Raw genomic sequence first — 20,910 nt, 5'->3', positions numbered from 1 at the left:
AACTTTCGACGTCGCGACAGCCCAAAAAAAAGCGCCGATTCTCATCATTTTTGCAATCTGCTGTAAGCGAGGCTAAGCGACGAGAGGGATCTCTGCCAGCGTCAAGCCAGCGTCAACGGAATGCCTCCACTGCGCGGAGACCTTAGCCAGACCCCATGGAGGTCTGTTGAGGCCCAGTCGTCGATTTGTCAGCGCCAATAATGGTCCACATCACTACCTCCCGTCCGAAATAGGCCTTCAGGAGACCTCTACAGCTTTTCGGGAGGCTTGTTTGCTCTGCGAGGGGGGTGCCGACCCCTCCACAGACTTTTGGGCGCTTGTTATGCCAGCAGCCACAGTGAGATCCTCGGGACTTTCCCGTCGGCATCTCGGCGGAACTGCCTTTTCGAGCGGTCTAGAACTACGGAGCGTCCGTAGTTCCGTATTTCCTTACGGAAAGTCACCCATTATATGAACAGACTCGCCCTCTGATGTCTTAATGTATCAGTGCACCTGGACCCTGGCATCGAAGGCGTCTAGTGTGTCTGTGGCTCGAATCCCTACGTCCTCACCTCCCTGCGAAACTTGCGGCGACGAAATGATGTGTAAGGCCCCGCGGAGATTGGCCGGCGGGGCCCCCGAGGGCATCAGTTTGACTGGAACGAGCTGCAGTAGACGCGACCCGGTGCCGGTTTGTGGGTTCGGTCTGTTCGTTTGTTTTCGTCTGTTCTCAGCCAGCGCGCCGCACGGAGACGCTGGGGTCGGCAACCGACGCCACCAAACTGGCGGCTCCCCGAGTTCGACGCTGCTGCGAGCCGGGCGCGCAACCATCCAACTGCGCGCGGGACACTGACCGGGTAAAGTCTGCCAGACGCTCCCCGTGCTTAAACGCCATATCTACAACAACAACAACGGCTGGGAGGGGAAGCGGGCGCCGCTGCCATGCGTTTGCAGCTCGAGATCCGAGGCCAGGCGCAGTGCGCACGAGAGGAGGGTGACAAGTCGGGCAATCCGAATCAGCGCGGTTGAAGCACTTCATCCCTGAAAGATGCACACGCGACGCAGACAAGGATGTGTACAGCAAGCCGAGTCGGTGTCATTAACTTCTCCGTAGTGTCTTCTATCTGCTCGTGGCAGGCACCGGTACCCATCTATCTATCCAGTAAGTGTGCGTATGTATGTGTGCGTCGCGCCCCGCGTAGGGCGCCCATAATTCGAAAGCAAGCAGCAAGTCATAGACCGATCATAACAACGCCCCTCCATCCCGGTCCCCTCCAGCACAGTAGTAGTAGAGAGCACGAACCTACACCTCACGGGTGCCACATGCGCTCCTGCACGAACGCGAGCAGCTCCCGGTCGCCCATCGAGCGGAGCTCGGACGAGCGGTCGACGCCCGCCTTCTGCGCCGCGCGGATCACCGCGAGCGCGATCTGGCCCGAGATCTCGCGGATCCGCTCAACGCGCGGGTAGAGCAGGTCGTCATCGCGCTCCGCCGCCGTAAGCGAGTTCGCGAGCCCGAGCGACGACGCCTCCACCATCGAGTCCGTGACCTTGCAGGCGCGCGCGATGATCGCGCCCAGACCGAGGCCGGGGAAGATGTACATGTTGTTGCCCTGGCCGGGGTAGAGCATGTGGCCGTCGAACGCCTCCTCTGGGAACGGCGAGCCGGAGGCGAAGAGGACGTTGCCGTTCGACCACTCCACCGCCTCGTGGAACTCGCACTCGGAGAGGCGCACCGGGTTCGAGAGCGGGAAAACGATCGGGCGCGCGTTGAGCGCCGACATCGCGCGGATGACGGACTCACTGAACGCGCCCTTCGTGGTCGAGAGCCCGAGGAGCGCCGTCGGCTGGACGTAGTTGACGATGTTGGTCAGATCCTTCATCGGCGGGCCCTCGTAGTCCTTGCGCGAGAAGAACTTCTTGTGCTCCGCCATCGGTCCACGTGCATCGTAGATTAGACCCTGCGAGTCGCAAAGGTAGATGCGGCTGCGTGCCTCCTCGTCCGACAGGCCCTGGAGCTTGAAGAAACTCATGAGTTGCATCGCAACACCCACACCTGCAGAGCCGGCGCCGAGGAAAAGGATCTTGTGGTCCGTGAGCGGGCGGCCAGACGCGGCAGAGGAGAGCTTCGCGGCGTTTAAGAAACCAGAGAGGACGACGGCGCCCGTGCCCTGAATGTCATCGTTGAAGAGCGGGTACTGATCGCGGTAGCGATCGATGAACGCGAAGGCCTTGGCGCTAGAGAAGTCCTCGTGCTGGATGAGAAGCTTGGGGAAGACAACAGACATCTCGTGCATGAACTCATCCATGAACTCGATAGCCTCATCGAGAGACGGGCGACGCTGGCGGAGGCCGAGGTAGAGAGGGTCGTCGAGGTAGCGTTGGGTGTCGGTGCCCATGTCGAGGCAGATGGGAACCGTCGACTCGGGACGGATACCAGCACCGGCGACGTAAAGGGAGAGCTTGCCGATGGAAATGGGCATGCCGTTGACACCCAGGTCACCAAGACCGAGGATACGAGAGCCTAGAAGGCAGCGATGAACATCGGACAAGCAGTGGACCAGGCGCAATAACTCACCATCGGTGACGACCGAGATACGAGCCTCGTCGACGCGGGGCCAGTTGCGGAGGATCTTGCCGATGTTGCCCTTGTCCTTCAACGAGATGAACTCGGAGGGTTCAGGGAACAGCGCGACAAATCATGGCGAGAGTGACATACCAGGCCCTCGGGCGACGGAAGTTGTGCGAAACTGGAGACACGCGTCGCCGACGGTGGGAGTGTAGATGAGGGGAGTGATTTCCTGGACGGCGACAGTGATCAGTACGCGGGCGATGATCTCGGGACCGAGAGGTGTGCGGGAAATAGAGATCTACACGAGCCACGCCTCCCGCGAAGCTCGGACAGATAACCGCGGGTGGAGCGCGACGCGGGAAGAGAGGATCGGGAAGCGGGAGGTGCGCGCCAAGGGTCTTGGCTGGTGGCGGGCGCAGCGGAGGAAGCGGACGAAAGAAGCAGGCAGGCTACTCACCGCCATGTTGTTGAGGCAGATGCGGTAGAACGTGTTGAGGTCGGCATCCTTGAGCTGGGTGAGGTAGATGTTCTTCTCGATGTCCTTGTCCTTGGACCGGAGCTGGGCCATGCAGCGGGCATAGTGAACATCCTCGTTGAAGGCGACGGGAAGGAGGCCCTTGGCGGGGCGGGCGGGGGGCGCTAGAAAAAGACAGCGGGTGAGCACAAGTACGGCAGGGATGGGGCGGCCGGGGAAGGCGGGACGAGACTGACGGCGGGAGGTGACCTTGAGCTTCTGGACACCGTTGTGCCAGACGGGGGTGAGGACTATGGTCATTTTGGCGAGAGGGTGGGGTCAGAGACGAGGTGGGAGGAGAAGGTATAGGGAGAAGGGGTATTATATGGGGTACAAATAGACGAAGAAGAAGAAATGAGAGGGAAAAGGGGTGGTACGAGGAGTTTGGGGGAGCGCAGGGTGGGCGGAGGCCGTCTTATAGCGGGCGGGGAAAGAAGTTGGGCGAGATGGATCTCTATCACGACAGACGACCGGAAGAGTGATGAGCACGGGCGAATCACCGAGGCGAACGGCGAACGGGCTCGCCAGGGTCTGCCCGTGTCCCGGCGCCGGGGACGGCAACGCGCAGTGGATGAAGGGCAAAAAAAGCGGTCGTGACAGGCACTGGACCGCGAAGGCGGGGAGGCCGGGCCAGCGGAGTGCAGTCGAGATCAGTTTCGCCCGTCTGTGACAAGCGATGGGGGCGGAGGATCTGCTCGTGACCGCCGCGTATGTTGGCGCGATCGAAGGCGCGGAGGGAATTTGTAGTGGGCGCGCTCACCTCGGGCCCTAACCGCGTTCATTCGGGGACGGCGGACGGCGACGGCTGTTGCGACCGGCGAGGAGCAGTGGGAGTCGGGTGAATGCGGAGGGGAGAAGAAGAGGGCGGTCGCTATATACATCCACGCCAACATGACTCCACCATGGGCCGACAGGGGCGGTGGTGCGACAACATATGTTTCAGCACGGGCGAAGGAGGCGGATGGGGTTCTGCCCGCCGACGGACGAGGAGGAGAACTCGAAGAAGACGCCGAGGTCCGGAGCGGATAGGCCAATCCCGGATCCAGTCCGGGCCGGGCGTGGCAGGGCGCAAGAGGGCGCAAGGTGGCACAAGCAGGAACGCCTCCGTCAGATGCGGATGCAGATCAGTCCGCTGTGGCTGGCGGAACGGGCAGCCTGTGCGACGCTGTACCGATGCCGTGCCTGACGGAGATTGAGCCACGACGCTTGCTCCCGCCGTCTTGAGTGCCGTACAGGCACAGAGCGACACTCGACGTGCTTAAAGCTCCATCTACGGCCCCCCACCAGGCTGCACCACCCAATCAGGCTAAATACGCATCGTCGGCATTAGACCCGAGGAAACACGGAGATCGAGTGATATGTTGTCGTTCGTTCCGTCGGCAGCCTTTTCGGACTCGCGCAGCCTCATCGTCCTTGTTCGATTGGCTTCGACCGCACGCTCTTCGTCCCCGCACTCACCCACGCCCGCCTCGCACGGCCCCAGCTGTGCTCCCAGGCCGTCCATGCCTGTTCGTCCCCCACGCCCCCGCCCCGTGCTCTGTCAGCGGTGCGCTAATTGTGTAACATCTCTCTCTCCCTCCCCGACGACGGCCAACTCCCGTCTCTCGTCCTACCATGCCTTCTCGCCCTGCTAAACGACCGCCTCCCCTCTTCACCCCGTTCTTGTCCGGTACGTCTTGTATTTCCAGCCCCCGCCCTCCCTCAGGCTCAACTCCGTCTGACGCCAACCGCTTCGCGCAGTACAGAGCACCCACGCACACCTTCCCCCCGCCTACCCCTCCGCGAGTCCTCCACAAGATGTCGGACTCCGACCAGGTCACTGGCTTCACCTCCATCCTGCAGTCCCCCGCCGGCCCCCCGCTCATCCTCGTCTGCATCGCCGGCGGCCTCTTCCTCGGCGCGTTCTGCGGCACAGTCATCATGCGCCGCTTCCGCCCCGACCTCATCATCCACCGCGTCGCCAACGACTCCAAGCGCGGCCCCGGCTTCGGCGACAAGCCCAAGCTGCTCGACATGCACCTCCTCCCCGCCGCCGCGCCGAACGTTCGGTCAGGAAAGGCCAGCAGCAGCAGCCCCGCGTCCTGGGCCAGCCTTTCGGTGAGTGCACCCCCTTTGCCCCGGTTCCTGCGCCACGGCCCGCACCCCACGGGGAAAGGGCCCCCTCCTCTCCACCCCCCGCGACCACCCGATCGCTTACCCCGCGCGTCCGCTTCCTTTCCATGTGAATCCACCTCCGCCGATCGCCCTCCGCCCGGAACCAGCCCTTCGCGGGCCTCTTCCTCCCCACCGACGCGGACGCCCAGGAGCGCGCGCGCGCCGCGGCGCCGGTACTGCCCCCGCCGGCGTCCTCAAACAGTTTCTCGCTGCGCAAAGCACTGCCCCGCATAGGGCGTGCGCCGCGGGACCCAGAGGTGGCGGCGACGGCGGCGGAGAACCCGACGGTGCGCAAGGTGCAGCTCGCGGTCGCGGTGTCGATGCCGTCGCCGCGCGCGCCGACGTGCGCGGCGCTGGCTCCGTCGACAAGCAGAGGCGGAGACGGAGGCAGAGCACACGATGATGATTCTAGGCACGCACGCGATCCCCAAAACACGACCCGCTCTCTCTCCCGCTTCCCCCGACTCCGCGCCTCCGATCCACGACCCACGTTCTACTACGACGGGGGCAGACGAGGACCCGATGCCGGACTGCTGCATCGGCACGCTCGTCGTCACGTACCACCTCGACCCCGCCGACGTGGACGTCCCCCCTCCGCCCCCAGTCCCGTTCGCGCCCTCCCTGCGCCTAGCACATGAGCCCCGACTTCACGACTGCCCTACTCTGTACCATAGATGTGCCTGGCCTGGCGGCGCGCAGCGTGTGCGTAGCTCGCGACGCCGTTCTATGTATGTGCACTACACTCCCGCCAGTTCTGTCCGCAGCTCGCTGTCCGCCTTTAGGTGGACCGTCCGATGTGCGCGCGAACGGATGCGTGTCCGCCTTTTGCATCTTTGGTGTCGCAGATTGTCCGACACGTGAGCGCGTCAGACGCAACCCTGGCCGGACTTGCGGCTTGCCACCTCTCGCTCGTCGCATTTGAAGCGTGCAGCGCGAACGGAGCACGTCTGATGACGCCCATGGGTGCATCGCAAGAATTATCATGTGCATCTCCGCTTCACCTTCGACTCGACGCATCGCATTTACTGATTTTCTCATCAACCATCGGGACAGTCCATCTACTACTTGCGCTGCGTAATCACCACCGATCGATACCCGTAAGTCGACTGTCAAACCGTACGTCCACCATGCTTACTTGATTGTCTCGATGGAGAACCTATGGTGAGGCACGCAGTAATCATTATTTCTCCTCCCGTCCGACTCTAGTACGCGCCTGGCGCCAAGTACTTACGCGGTGTGGTTCCACAATTGGCGCGTTCAGAACGCCGACGACCACCCCCTTTTCTCCGGAGCTCTCGACACATTCAGTGGATTCCATGGATCCATTACCCACAAAGACGGACATCCCGAGATGGCCAAGACAGTCTTCGACGACGGTGCCCCGCTGAGGCTTCTCACGAACCGTGAGTTCGCAATTGCGCCCCGTACCTCCACGTCATATCATAACTGTCAAGCACTTATGATGTCCCAGACGATGAAAAACACACGATCTAGGCCGTCGCGCAGCTCGAGACACGAGGCGTGTCGGCGTCAGTGGGACCAACTGAGCCCGAATCGGATCACCGACGGGCATTGGGCTTCAAACACCCGCGCCCGGCCTCCACGGCTGCTGCATCCGATGGCGACCTACGTACATGGCGGTGCTACTACACCAATACTCCGACCCACAGCGACGCCGACAATTCCGGCGATGGGTTCACGGGGCTTGCGGCAGTGACGGCGACCCTCCGGCACGGTGCAATCGACGACGGTACGCACGGACCGCATGTCGATACTTGGGTCGTGCTTGCTACTACTTCCCTACCGTGATTCCTCGACCGCTTAGTGGTACTACGCGGCACCCGGCCGGAGTCCAGACGCTCCTGCAAGAATGGACAAAGCACCGGTGCGGCATTCCGCAGAGATTTGCGGCGCAGTCTCATGATCAACAGGGTTTTCAGAGTGGCTGGGAAGACGCGGCTCCGGGGAGGAGGGGGGGCACAGGCCCCTGCTATGAGGGCCCGCAGGCAGGAGAGCCACAAGCTTACCGGAGTGCAATCGCCGAGCCTCGAGGCCTCGGGCCTCAGCTCCAATACGTTTACGGCCGCTGGCCTGCTGGTGCGATCCGCTCGAGGTCCGCGAGGCGGGCGCAGATGGGCGGCGGGCGGCGGACTCTGGAAGCGGACGTGGATCAGTGCTGTCGTGGAGTGAGAGGATCCCGATCCCGATAGGGGCGGCGAAAGGATCCTGGGGCCTGGCTAGACTCGGCGACACGTGCTAACGCCAAGTAGGAACCACTTGAGCAAACCCCGCGCGCGCGTCGTGAACTCATGCAGCCTGGTCGTCAGCGCCGCAGCTCATAGGCTTGTGCCAACAATATGTGGGGCAGGTCTGGACTTCCGAATACGAACTTGAAAACCGGACTCGGTCTGTGTGCAGCAAGTCTGTCTACGGCGTCTAGCTCTGGACGTGCACGCCTGATGTGCGGGATCGGAGAAAGGTTGGAACGACAAGGCGGAGAGAGGCGTGAGTGAGGCGGACGGCGCGCCCGGAGGAGCGTACGTAGAGGCAGTTGCCTTCTTTCCCACCATACACGGCAGACTGGCGCTTCCTTTCATTCACGCAAACTACATGGAAATTTCATAATGATAAGTTCATACCGCATATATGTTCATACTGCATGAGCTGAGGCTATGACCGACGCTATGCATTATGAACTTTCCATCTGTGCCTGCAGGGCTTACATGACGCTTAGTTTCCGTTTCCGCCGTGCGTAGACTGTGCCTGTCTCCTTCGCTCGTCCTCGCTTCCACCTTGGGAGATCATACATCCGCCGCCCAATCATTCTGTTTTGAAAGGACTATATAATGAGTGGCCGTCTGCTCCATTCGGTGTGCTCTGAGGCGACTCTTCCTTTCGCCCATCTCTTTCCGTTCCTTCTCTTCAGCATTTCATACCAAGTCGCACGTACCGCACAACCATGAACCACCGAGCGACGTCAACTGGTAAGCTTCGCATATACTCTGTCAGCTCTATTGCACACTGATCGTGGTCCGGAGACACTGATAGGGAGGTCACCAGGGTGTAGCGCAAGTGCGTCTCGGCCCGGGGGCGGTGCGTCAATCCAGGAGAGCTCACATTCAGCGTTACGCTTAGCTCACTGTGAGTTAACAGTGCAACAACTGTCGCCGTTCCCACCGCAAGTGCAATCGCCGCTTACCCTGCGACCACTGCGTCCGCGGAAATCATCAAGAAACCTGTCACTACCGGTCCGAGGGCAAGATGATGGCTTGTGGCACGTGCATGGTATGTATCTCTGTCATGTCTTGAAATAAGCTCACGAAGAAATACCGCTAGGCCATGGTGTTTTCCTGTGCAACAAGGGGATAACACTCAGTACTCCGTCTCGGACGGCACCGCCAACCCCGAAGGACACCAACAAATATCGCCGCCCTTCCCGCAAGATCTTTACTCGTCTCCGGGCATACCATGCCAAGTGCGAGCGACAGGCCGTCTATATGCAAACCCCAACCTGGAAACAATTCAGCCTTCGGGAAGTGTGAGGATTGAAGACGTCAACGCGGGGCAGTACCCAGCTTCAGACGTGCACGGCTTCGGCGGAACGGGCAGAACAGCCTCGACCGCCTTTCACATACCATTGGTCGCCCAGCAGGAGTACGACTGCCAGCCCATCGCGTACAGCGCGGTCGCCACCAGCCAGCCCGGTAGCGGCTACGACGGTTGGATTCCGGGAGGCAGCCTCCGCGACGGAGATCACGACGAGGCCCGGTATCCCGGCGGGGAAGCCTATACCGATCCGTCGGCGTTCTTTCTCTAGCGCGGTGAGTACGAGCGCGAAGCCTACTATGGGTTGGCTCTAACGCACATTGCCTCCCCACGCCAGTTTCTTTGAAGCCATTGGGGCATTCTAATACCCACGTCACCTTGAATATCGCTCTCAGATGGTCCGGCCGCGAGAACACGTACAGTTGTACTCTTGTCATGATTGGTTCGGATAATTCCAAAGTATGTTGGACTGTACTGTACCACGACATGGCATTTCTCCGCCCAACTTTTCGATCGCCATGCGCGCCGGAGCCGTCGCCTCGACCCAATATCTGTATTCGACGTCGCGAGAGGGAATACCCAGCGGAGCCTTGGGGAACTGCGTGTGAAGTGAAGACTCCGCCATGCGGTCGCGATTCGATCACCGCCCATGGTTTCAGAGTTTATATTCTGTGCAGAATAATCGAGGAAGTGGGTACTCGGTCATGCGGGAGGAGCGGTTGAAAGGAGCGATGAGCGCTAGCACTTGCCAGCTTGAACGGCCGTGACCGGATCGGATGTTCCGGCCGGGCCCGACGGCAGCGTTGGACCGGCTCCGGCTTGCGTCGCTTCGTTTGCTTCTGCCGCCCCGCTTTTGCTCCGCCCTCTGCCCTTTTTCTGTTAATCCTCAAGAAATGTGCGTTGAACGACGGGGAGTCCGCTCAAGCTACACGACTTCGACGCGGATGGGAAGGTGCGTCGAAGTCTCTCCATGATCATGCGCCCCCCTACCCCATTTGCGCTCGCCGGAACCAATAAATTCGACCTTCAAAGCGTTCAACGTTGGCATCCTTGTACTCGCTGCATCCCACCGCCTCCACATCCTCTCGTGGATCCCGATAACGGTCGGCGTCATCTTTCTCCAGGTCCGTCACCTCATCTCTTCAACGCTAGGACATTACCGCTCCACAGAGATGCCGCGCAGCGAGGGAGTGTGCCGCACGAAGCTGCGCACATCACGGACCACGTCGTAGTCCATGCAGCGGACAGCGCGCACGTACAGTAATGAGGAAGGCCCGTGTTCATCGAACCCGCGCGCCCAGCGCAGTATTCATCTGGGGTTTCTTCCGAGTGTTTCTTTCGTACGGCGTCGAGATCGCCGTGTGCTCCTTGAGCCCGTGATGCAGCCGGTACGGTCGAGCCCGACTTCCCGTCGCCGAGCCGTGGAACGCGATGCCAGAACATGCGCCGCATGAACCTGAGATGGGCGCAGCACAGGACAGACGGGCCTCGGATGCTTTGCATCGAGAGGGGAGAGGCCTGGGGAAGGAGGGACATCCGATCAGGATATCGGTGTTTCCCCGCGCCGACGTCTCTCGAGCACCTATCCACACGACCTGTACGACGACACGAGACAGCTCACCGCGTTGTATAGCCACGTTGTGAGCTGTATCGTTCCGGCGTAGGCGAATGGCTCTTTGAATGCAGGCAAGAATCTTTGTTGTGTGGGGGCGGCAGAGGGAAGCAAACCGCGCCGCTACGATACGGAGGGACATCTGGCCTCATCGCTACACGGGCTATGGGGGTTGTGGGTTCCTTGACGGTGCGAGGTGCGTGGCGCACGGCGCTCGGGACAAACGCTGTAAGCTGGAAACAGATTCTGGGAAGCGGGGAAGTGCGCCGCACGGGGCCGCACGAGACTGCGGCGCCGCCCGCCGCGATGTGGTCGCCGCCGCCGCAGGACGCCAAGATGCCAAACTGCACACATTTCCCGCCGCGCAATCTTTTGTCCGACCACTCCCTTGAATATGCAACGATTAGCCCGACAACATCTCGCCCTCACTGAGTTTTTCATGCCGCGCTTGCTGTCGGTGTGGCAGATACAATCATAGAACTCGCGGGAGGTGACGTGTGGCGCACAATATGAGTCATTTTGTGGCTGGTGATGAACCAATGCGCAACGAGATCCCCACTTATGTATCCGGGTGCAGCTCGGCACACAGTACGCGGACGAGCGGCGCAATGGCACGCGCTTGGCCAACATGCTGACTGCGGTCCTAGAGGTATTCGTAGTACTTATGGGGCCAGCCACACGGTCCGACATGACCTGCTGCTGCCGTCTTCGTTGCACCATCGACGAGTGCGCTAGACGATGATTCTTTCAATGCAGGCTTTACACGGTGTGTAGTAGCTATGTGATTTACATGTGAATTTGAAGGCATTGGCCTTTCTTCGGCGTTGATGTACACCCGTACAATGTAGAGAGTAAACAATATATCGTCCTCGGGCACATTTTGGGCGTTGTACTCTCCAATGATTTGTTGCAGGAGCGACCAGGTCTCTAACACCAACTATGTTTCGTTTTGTTGCTCCTTCTTGATCTCACCGACCCCGTATAAACTACCTCTTGGCTCGCACACTCATCTAATACGATTCCCACTCCCTGGGAACGCATCAGGTAGATATGTTTTGCTCGCATTTGACAGAAAAGTATCCGAAATCCCCGAGTGTTTGCATCTGCTGGTGAAATACTTTGCTCATGTCACGACATCGTGAGCAAGACGGGTGGTGGCTCGTGACCTCCCTCGGCTGTGCGCTCAGAGGGCCTGTATACCGCTGCGGATCACTCAAGTTTGGGGTGCTTAAGTTCCGCCCTCCCCCTTTGCGTGCGAAAGGCGTTGGGATTGCACACCCATGCGCAATATATGCGTGTGCAATACACCACACCCGCGTGAGTGAGCGCGGGCTCATGAATGACGAAGCAGGTTGAACATGAATTTGTGGCCTCACCTCGCGTGTGGTACTAGAGTATCTGTGCGCGCAGCGGCGGTAGTGTACCTCCCCGCAGGAAATGCGAAATAAAAGGGTACGGGCTCGTGGAAGCTGGCCTTGTCCATGCTCTCGCAAAAAAACGCTGTTGGTGTCCATACGGAATCATGTATGGCCTGCACCCGAGATCCGGCCCAGGCGGAGATGCACATGTAAGGGGGCATGATTGCAATACAAACCTTCTACATGACTGGATATATCGAGTATGGCTCAGTGTATAGCTCTCTACAAAAAATCAGCGGTTTCCATTCCCGGTACTGACCGCGGGGGCCAACTGTCGGCCGTATACCGACGTCTGGGGCAGTCCCGACTCGAGATGAGCGCTAGTTCACGCAAACAACCCGGAGCGCCAGAATGTACAGCCCGGCCGGCCCATGCCACATGGCCATCTCATGAGCAGCCATCCTAGCCAGTCCTAGCCAGCCTACGCCGTACTACGGGCCTACGGCGCATGGACGTTCGCTCAGGCTGCCTGCACCGCACGGCGCTTGCCCTGGATCCCCACTCTATATAAGGCTTGAAACGCAGTGTTCCCCTCCCCAACCCAAGTCTGTTATTCCCTTGCATATCCCTTCCACTGCCTCGACCCTGTCCGTACATAATATAAGCAGTCTCAACTCTTGCGTGCAAACATGAACTACGCGGGTTATTCCGCCGCAGGCGCTCGTACGTTTGGCTCTAGCTCTCCTGAAACCCATATATACACGCTGACATCAGCGATTCTTAGCAGCACTATTGTCCTCCAACGATGGTCACGGCGGTTTTACCAATACGAGCCGAGGACATACGCAGTGGCGTTTGGGCGGTCCAGTACAGCATATATTTTGGCTTCGACGCCCTATGTAGCTGACATTCACTGCGTTCATTAGCCTTGCAACCACTGCCGTCTCCAAAAGCGCAAGTGTAATAGAGGTTCTCCTTGTGGTAATTGTGTTCGTGGTGATCGGGCGGACGACTGCCACTACTGGCCGCTTTACGCCAGGACGATTCCGTGCACAACCTGCTACGGTGTGTTTCCCTTTGCGAACTATGTTGGCGTTGCATGTTCATCAAAGCTGTGTTAGGACATGGTGTTGTACCCCTGACGAACTCCGTGACCCATGGAATAGCCACTCACCAGACCGCCTCGGGGCCCTCTGCCGATCCGTCTTTTACAAACGCTGGTCTCGCTTTCTCCGAATACATCCAGACGATTAACACCAACCATGAAGAACTCGGACAGATGCCAGGCACACCGAAGCTGCAGGTCGACGATACGTTGCACCCCTTCGGTCAGCACTCCACCAGCAATATGAATAACACTTGCTACATGCAAACTTCATCTATGGTGAACGTTCAGCTAGTCGACAGTCCGAAGAACAACCGTCACTTACTACGGCTCTGCTGTCGACGTGTTCCAGTGCTTTCCTTCGGCCACATACAGCTTCGGCGAGACGAACAACATGCTCGCTACCGAGTCTTACGTGCCGTACATCCCCGGATCTGGTTATCACGACCAGCCCATCGCGTACAGCAGCCATGACGGAGGTGGCTGGGAGCGCGGGTTTCAGGGTGGCAACATCGGAGGGTACGCAAACGGATATTCGGACGGGGTATTCTACAATGATCCGTCGGCGTACAATCCCTACGGCATGCATTCAGGTCAGCAGAACTAGGTGAGGACGAATACAATAAATACTCGACATCATATGCTGACTTATGCCTATAGTATTCAGCGCACGTCTAGCTGGCAGGAGAAGCATCGTTGATACCTTAATCTGCGGAGAGGGATCCAAGGACCACGATAGATTTTTTGCTTTCGAGTTGTCGAACATTGTCAGTTAGCCGTGCCGTGATCTCATGCTTTCCCAATCCTCCTCTAGAATAGACTGTGAACGACGATGTATGGATTTTCCCCAGCCGTTCTCACCGAATCTGTGCCATATCGTATTTATGGCTTCGCGGCCTGGAATCAGGTAGGGACCTCGCCTTCGCTGCCGGCTAAAACGCGGTATATGAGCGATCCATGTGAGCCTCCTACCGTTCTGGCACGTGCACTGGTGAGAGGGGCCGAGAACCAGAGATCTCCCTGCAAGGGTTCATCGGTACACTGCCGGGACTCATCCACAAGTTTTCGGCAGATGGTCCTAAACAGCGGTCATTAGGCAGAATCTAAGGAAATGGGTACGTTCCAAGTTCCAACAAGACCTGTGATCAACGCGTGTGGTCACATCTGACATAAGCGTGACTGCGCGCGTTTGACGCGTGATCACGCCCGTGCCACAGTCCCATCGCTGGAAGACAGGAATCCCGCTCTCTCCCTTTCTCTCTCGGCTACACTCTCCGATCTGCTCGCCCCCTTCACCCCTCGTCCTTGCTGACAATATGTCAAAGCCTCAAGCCGACTCAGTGACTGAAGACATTATGCTGGCGTTCTATCGACGCCTTTACCCATTCAAATCGCTCTTCGCCTGGCTCAATCACGAGCACGCGCCGACGAAGATGTTCACAAACCGCGAGTTCGCGTTCACCCTCCATAACGAGGCATATCTCAGGTATCAGTCGTTTGCGAACGCGGAGGAGATGAAGAAGCAGGTGTGCGCGCAAGTCCCGGCGCGATTCGAGATTGGCCCAGTGTATAGCGCAAGGGTGAGTGCCATTTGCTGTTCCCCCTCCCCGCGTAAAGCCACACGCCCACCATGTCCGCCTGCGCAACTCCCTCATGCGTACGCATATTGAACCACCTTGGTAGCCGCGCGACAAGAAGACGGTCCGCCCGGCCCTCTTCTTCCCCCAGCTCCGCGAGCTCGTCGTCGACATCGATATGACCGACTACGACTCCATCCGGACGTGCTGCAAGGGCGCGGACATCTGCCGACGTTGCTGGGGCTTCATCGCCGCCGCGGTGCGCGTGCTCGACAGCGGCATCCGCGACCAGTTCGGGTACAAACATCTGCTGTGGGTGTACTCCGGTCGGCGCGGCATCCATCTGTGGATCAGTGATCGGGAGGCGATGGAGCTCACGGACGACCAACGGAAGGCGCTGGTCGGGTGGATGACGGTCATTGCGGGCGGAGACATGATGAGCAAGAAGGTGAACGTGCGCCCGCCGGGGAAGCCGCTACCACAATCGATCGCGTAAGTGTCGTTCTTTCCTCACCATGAGTTTTGCGGAGGTGAGGTGAGAACCGAAGCGCTGACGATGTCGTGGCCGAGCACAGGCAAGCTTGCAAGGTTCTCACACCGGTGTTCGAAGAGTTGATTCTCAGGGATCAGAAAGTATTCGACTCGGAGAAGGGCTGGAAAGACCTCCTGACTTTGCTACCTTCAGAGGTTGCGGCGGAGCTTGAGATGGTATGGCAGAAGTCGCCCTCAGATGGTCCGGACGAGGCGGACGAAGAACCACGATCCTCGGAAGACAAATGGCAAGATGTCAAGGACAGTGCGGCGCCCGCGCGGGCAAAGAAGTACAACGCCAAGGGAATGGCGGTCAGTGCTCATGTCCCACTCGCGCGTGCGGCCATACTGAGATACTCGTCGATAGGGCATCATGACAGCAGCGATGGAGGACATCGTGCTGCAATACACGTATCCTCGACTCGACGCTGAGGTCTCAAAACATCGGAACCACTTGCTAAAGGCGCCGTTTTGTATACACCCGAAGACAGGACGCGTTTGCGTGCCGGTCGACCCGCGGAAAGTGGACAGATTCAGGCTAGAAGACGTACCGACCGTGCATCAACTTCTACGCGAGCTCGACCAGAACGTTGTTCCTCAAGCGAGCGAAGCTTCCAGCGGAGAACACCACTCGGATTGGGAGAGAACGTCGCTCAAGAAGTATGTGGACATGCTCGACCAGCATGTGCTGGGTCTCATGGAGGAGACAAGAAAAGTGAAACAGCAGATGGGTGAGTTGAATCGTGGCAAATATGTTTCTCAGCGACTGATCCGTTGTGGCTAGATATGTCGTGGTGATGTCACTTGTTTGCTAGCTGCTTTGTACTTATGTCCTCGTTGCGTATTTCTATCGGTTCTTTATATGTCCCACTGTAAATCATCGGTTCTTCACGTGGTTGTATGACTTCGACCGCGTCCAAGGTCGGCGAAAGGATTATCGTTGCCCGCAAGTTACGACTAGGCATCATCTGCCAAGCAATGAAGCATTTCAAACCGTAAGGCAGATTCAAATCCGAACTCTGGCGTTTGTTCGATCTACTTACACGGACGAGCATTCCGGGTGGACTTAAGGGCCACATATCAGCGCTGCGAGATTGTTCCATCAAATTTCAAGGCGCGCGGGCCTGACGCTCATCCCATCATCTTGACGGCCATGTTCACGTTCCGCAGTGCTCCGCGGCCTCTCCCAATCCGTGACTCGACCCCATCAGCGTCCCGACGCCCACACAAGCTCTCATTTCTATGACTAGCCATGTGCCCGCGGCATGTACAAAGAAACGCACGAAGAAGGCGACCGCGCTGTCCGGACGACGACCCTTGTCCGCTCTGGGAAGATCCAAGATGATGCACCGCGTGGGACGAGCCATCAGCCCGACGTGCGTGTCCCCTGGCGTTACCGATGGATCTGCATTCTGAACTTCTGAAGGATCTCCGACTTTCCCCCTCAGCCAGCCCCGTACTTATACCCGACGACAGCCAGTTGAGTGCGCGCCGTCTCGTTCGACGCCCCCCTTCCTTGGTCCTCTGTCCTGGTCACTCCCCTCCCGCCATGGTTTCGCGTAACTTCCTTCCTCTCCTCACCACCGTCCTCGCGGCGGTACGCTTCTCTCAAGCCGGGGACCCCTGCGCTGCGATCGGCGGCCAGAAGTGGGTCGCGCCCTCGGACGTGCGTGCGTGCTTTTCCTCAATCCCCGTGAACGCGACACAGAAGGCGAACGTGAGTGTCTCCTCTTGTATGCGGACGCCCGAGTTATAAGACGCATATCCGCGCGTAGATCATCGAGGTCGTGAACAAGACCCTCGCGTTCCACACTTCCGTCAACTACCAGAAGCAGGCCCCCGCGCCCTTCGCCTCTGACGTCCACGAGAACCTCCTCCAGGATCTCGCCCGCATCAGCAGCCGGAAGTACCCCAACGATTTCGAGCTGCACAAGGACCTCTCGTACACCCTCAAGCGCCTCAATGACGGTCACTGTGTATACATCAACTATTGCTACGACTGTGAGTCATTTCTGCCATCTTATTACATACAAATCCTGAACCAGGAGGACGCAGCGCTCTTCGTGTCCTATCTCCCGACCCCCCTTACCTTCATTACCGACGCCAAGGGCCGCCAAAGCGTGCATATTGCCCCTGAGGCGTTCAGTGTGGCCACTGCGGAGTTTAGCGACGAAATCTCGGTCTGGCAGAACGCGCTCCCCGGAGCCCTCAAGGGCAAACTTGACTCGGTGAGACCTGTGTTAGTTCTGCGGTGTTTTCAGACGCTCATGTTTGTGCTCGTTTGATAGCTGTCCGGTGCCAAAGTCATTGCAATAGATGGACAGGACCCCTTGAAGGCCGTCGATGCTAACGCGGCGATTGCTGGTAGCTTCCAGGGTCTTGGCACGCGTCAGAATGCGTAAGAACCATAGCATTGAGTTCTGAGCCATGTGCTCGCTGACACTACCTCATGGGCAGGTTCTTCTCGAGCTACCAGTCGGGTTCTTCGGGATGGGTTTACAGCCTGGGCCAATTTGCCCAGATGTCGCTTCCGCTCAAGGACTCCGTCAAGTTCACAATCCAGCGTGTGAACAGCACGAAGATCGAGACGGTGACTGTGCGTCTTTCCCCCACGCCTATCTTGTTCACCGCTGATCCCGCTGGACCCAGCTTCCTTACCGCTCCCGTTTCGGATCGTCCTCCGTCTCGTTCACGGACAAAGCGTCGTTCCTTTCCGGTAATTGTCTCGCGGTCGACGGCACGAACGGCGCTTCGTACTATGACACTTCCGCGGCCACCAAGCGCGACGACGTCGACCCATCTGCGCTCCCGGCCAACAAATTCCGCCAGGCGCCGATGCCAGACCCCGCCGTGGAGCGCACGCACGCGATGAACGTCGCTCTCGACGTTCAGCCGCAGGTCGACGTCACGCTTCCGCCCAAGCTCCAGCCCACGAACCCCCTCCCAGGCAGCGGGTCCGTCGTGCAGTTCTTCATGCTCGACGACGGGAAGACCGGCGTGCTCGCGCTCGGCAGCTTCTCGGGTGACACGTTCTCGAACCTGATGACCAACCTGCTCTCGGGTCTGCAGAACCTGAAGAGCCAGGGCGCGACGCAGCTCGTTGTTGATGTGTCGAACAACGGTGGTGGGTACATTTGCATCGCTCACGTGCGTACTTGTTGTTTGTGTCCGCTCCTTTCACTCGCTGACATATGAAGACGTTCCACAGTGGCTTCACCGTATCGTGAGTACCATACTCCCGCACAGCGAATCCATGATTTTGATCACGTTGCAGATTGTTGGTCCCAAGTCAACCTCGGTTCCCCAAGCCGGGCTCGACACCAAGGCCCGTGCCGGCCCTCTCGCGCGCCAGGTTACGAAGGTGCTCAATTCTGGCGGTGACCCGGACAACCTCGCACTCTACTCCTCCGCGAGCTGGAAGTTCGCGAACAACACTGCGATGCCCGTGAACTACGACTGGCTTGAGCCCCCCGTCCAGATCACCGTGAACGGCGTGCCTGACGCGTTCAGCCAGCGTCTCGGGCAGGAGTGCCAGCCGTTCGACCAGGACCCGCCGAGCGAGGCGCTCTTCGACCCCGCCAGCGTCGCGATCGTCAGCAACGGCCGCTGCGCCAGCTCGTGCTCCCTGTTCAGCGTGAGTGCCACTGCTTCCGCCGTTGTTGATGCATTGCACGGGGCTCACGGCGCACGCTGCAGATCACGATGTCAAAGCTCGAGGGCTCCAAGACCGTCGTCTACGGCGGCCGCAAGGGCCTCACGCAGCAGTACTGCGGCACCGTCGGCGGCCAATCGACCGACTTCTCGACCATGGACTCGGAGATCAAGACTGCGAGCCTGAAGAACAGTTCGCTTGCCCCGCCCGACTTGTGCGTGCCTTGTTAAATTCTGATCTCTGCATTCGCTAATTGAAATCTGACTCTGTAATGATGCGCCCCTGCCCCGGCGGCTCACGTGTTTGCAGCCTCACGAACAGCGTCCAGGGCATCACCTGGCGCCTCGGCTTTGGCATCGACAACACCGAGCAGCCGGAGGAGTGGCAGAACCACGCCGCGGACGTCGTCCTCCCGCTCACGCTGGACATGTGCGTATCTGCCTCCAGTCCTTGTTCTCGCGCTGATGCGATGATTCCACAGCGTCAACAACCCCGTCGCGATCTGGAAGGCGGTCGCGAAGTCTGTCCTTTAGACGCAAACAGTCGTCGCTCTTTTGCTTTTAGGCTCACAGTTGGTGAACCTGTTGGACATCTGCCTAGTGGTACTTGTACATCACTGTAATCACAGTAATGCTATTCTTCGGAGGGAACGACATCTTCCTCGGTCTGCTTATCATTCGGCCCGCTTGTTGTGCAACCTGACGTCACTATATCATGGGACACTCCCATCCATTTTATTTCTAAGCCCGTCGTGGGTAGTTCCCAGGAGGTGGGTAAGGTACATTGGAACCTCCCAGGCCGGCTTCAGTTCCGCGAAGAGGTGTTTTAAGAGTTCACGGTGAAGCCGATCTGCGTTCAGAGTTCTACACAACGCTCACAACAGCCGCAGCAATGACATTGTTCTCTCGCGCAGGTATAATCTATAGAACCTCTATCCAGAACAGCCCGACCGCTTACATAGCCCGACCAAACCCACAGCTCGCTCGTTATCGCGCCTCCCATCCGTATCTCTCCATCATCGTGGCACAGCGGCCGCACCGGTAGCAGGTCTGCTGCTGCATGTGGTACACCGGCCGGACCTAGTCTCCACTGGCGACCCCGCATGCATATATACCAGACAGCTGGGCACGCGCGCAACCAGACGTCCGTCTCGCGCCCCATCCGTGTTCACGAGGAGTATTGCAAGCATGCCCGCATCCAAGAGCGTGAAGTTGAGCACGGGGGCTGAGATGCCCACTCTAGGATTGGGTGAAGTGCCTACAACATCTATATGGCTTATTGCTAGTACTAACTACGCGTGTAGGTACGTGGAGGTCAAAGCCAGGCGAGGTCGAGAGGGCAGTGGAGCACGCGCTCAAGAGGGGGTACCGCCATATCGACACTGCGACTGGATACGGTGCGTGTAGCCTCGCCTCGCCCGCCACGCCATGCTGACCTCCCAACAGCGAATGAGAAGGAGGTCGGGCTCGGCATTAAGGCTTCGGGGGTCCCGCGCGAAGAGATCTTCCTCACCACGAAGCTGAATAACCCGGACCACACCCGCGTCGCGGCCGCGCTCCAGTACTCGCTCGCCCAGCTCGACACCCCGTACCTCGACCTCTGGCTCATGCACTGGCCGGCGCCGATGAAGGACGGCGGCCCGGACCGCTCGCGCGACTGGCGCGACACCTGGCGCGACATGGAGGCTGCGTTCAAGGCGAACGAGGGGAAGGTGAAGGCGATTGGGGTGTCGAACTTTTCGGTGCAGTACCTGCGGGAGCTCCTCAAGTTCGCGACCGTCGTCCCGGCGGTGAACCAGATCGAGGCCCACCCGTGAGTCTTCAGTCGCCTTTACATACGCAAGTGGGCCGACGGGGATGGATAGGTCGTGCATGCAGGAAGATATCGTGGAGGAGTGCCGGAAGCATGGGATTGTGGTCACTGCGTACTCGCCGCTTGGGTCGGATGGTGCGCCGCTGCGAGAGGATCCGGTCGTGCAGAAGCTGGCCGCACAGTACGGGGTTGCGGAGTCGAACATCCTCGTTTCACTTCAAGCGAACCGTCCAGGTGTCGTCGGTACGATGCCTCGCGCCTTTCTTCCGCATGCTCGCGTTGACCGCATGTCCGTTCTTCCAGTCATCCCCAAGTCGGTGACTCTGAGCCGCATCGACGAGAACATGAAGATTGTGGACTTGTCTGAGGAGGATGTGAAGGAGCTGACGGCCATCGAGAAGGAGAAGCACCTCCGCGTATGCAAGCCTTACTGGACGGGTTGGGGTAACATTGGTTTCCCGGACCTTGAGTAAGCGGCCGTAGCACTGGAGTGCACGA

At 59.1% G+C, this 20,910-nt stretch overlaps 6 protein-coding genes across 6 annotated transcripts; 5 read left to right on the top strand and 1 right to left on the bottom strand.

Annotated features, from left to right (window-relative positions):
• Window positions 1-1,289: 1,289 nt before the first annotated feature.
• On the bottom strand, window positions 1,290-3,326 carry BXZ73DRAFT_92436 (malic enzyme; the record flags this gene model as incomplete). Its single annotated transcript, XM_048026367.1, has 5 exons — window positions 1,290-2,503; window positions 2,558-2,648; window positions 2,715-2,780; window positions 3,009-3,190; window positions 3,263-3,326. 5 exons carry the CDS (start codon window positions 3,324-3,326, stop codon window positions 1,290-1,292), a joined length of 1,617 nt encoding a protein of 538 aa, XP_047873509.1.
• Window positions 3,327-4,862: 1,536 nt separating this feature from the next.
• BXZ73DRAFT_92435 (uncharacterized protein) lies at window positions 4,863-6,080 on the top strand (the record flags this gene model as incomplete). The annotated part of the gene is made up of 4 exons (XM_048026366.1): window positions 4,863-5,269; window positions 5,422-5,533; window positions 5,613-5,827; window positions 6,065-6,080. 4 exons carry the CDS (start codon window positions 4,863-4,865, stop codon window positions 6,078-6,080), a joined length of 750 nt encoding a protein of 249 aa, XP_047873508.1.
• Window positions 6,081-12,424: 6,344 nt separating this feature from the next.
• On the top strand, window positions 12,425-13,447 carry BXZ73DRAFT_80961 (uncharacterized protein; the record flags this gene model as incomplete). The annotated part of the gene is made up of 5 exons (XM_048023393.1): window positions 12,425-12,458; window positions 12,510-12,597; window positions 12,662-12,800; window positions 12,913-13,063; window positions 13,143-13,447. The coding sequence occupies 5 exons, from the start codon at window positions 12,425-12,427 to the stop codon at window positions 13,445-13,447; spliced, it is 717 nt and encodes a 238-aa protein (XP_047873507.1).
• Window positions 13,448-14,156: 709 nt separating this feature from the next.
• On the top strand, window positions 14,157-15,746 carry BXZ73DRAFT_80960 (prim-pol domain-containing protein; the record flags this gene model as incomplete). The annotated part of the gene is made up of 5 exons (XM_048023392.1): window positions 14,157-14,420; window positions 14,524-14,909; window positions 14,993-15,260; window positions 15,316-15,679; window positions 15,733-15,746. 5 exons carry the CDS (start codon window positions 14,157-14,159, stop codon window positions 15,744-15,746), a joined length of 1,296 nt encoding a protein of 431 aa, XP_047873506.1.
• Window positions 15,747-16,497: 751 nt separating this feature from the next.
• On the top strand, window positions 16,498-19,133 carry BXZ73DRAFT_105687 (uncharacterized protein; the record flags this gene model as incomplete). The annotated part of the gene is made up of 11 exons (XM_048016349.1): window positions 16,498-16,665; window positions 16,724-16,949; window positions 17,004-17,176; window positions 17,237-17,346; window positions 17,406-17,544; window positions 17,598-18,095; window positions 18,157-18,171; window positions 18,223-18,582; window positions 18,645-18,814; window positions 18,910-19,029; window positions 19,082-19,133. The coding sequence occupies 11 exons, from the start codon at window positions 16,498-16,500 to the stop codon at window positions 19,131-19,133; spliced, it is 2,031 nt and encodes a 676-aa protein (XP_047873505.1).
• A 654-nt stretch (window positions 19,134-19,787) lies between these two features.
• BXZ73DRAFT_105686 (Aldo/keto reductase) lies at window positions 19,788-20,885 on the top strand (the record flags this gene model as incomplete). The annotated part of the gene is made up of 5 exons (XM_048016348.1): window positions 19,788-19,848; window positions 19,904-19,996; window positions 20,046-20,412; window positions 20,465-20,655; window positions 20,716-20,885. The coding sequence occupies 5 exons, from the start codon at window positions 19,788-19,790 to the stop codon at window positions 20,883-20,885; spliced, it is 882 nt and encodes a 293-aa protein (XP_047873504.1).
• Between the last annotated feature and the right edge of the window lie 25 nt (window positions 20,886-20,910).

Source organism: Epithele typhae (genome assembly GCF_022376455.1).
Source record: "Epithele typhae strain CBS 203.58 chromosome Unknown BXZ73scaffold_69, whole genome shotgun sequence".
Classification (NCBI taxonomy): Eukaryota; Fungi; Basidiomycota; class Agaricomycetes; order Polyporales; family Epitheliaceae; genus Epithele; species Epithele typhae.
This window is presented reverse-complemented; position numbering and strand designations above follow the sequence as displayed.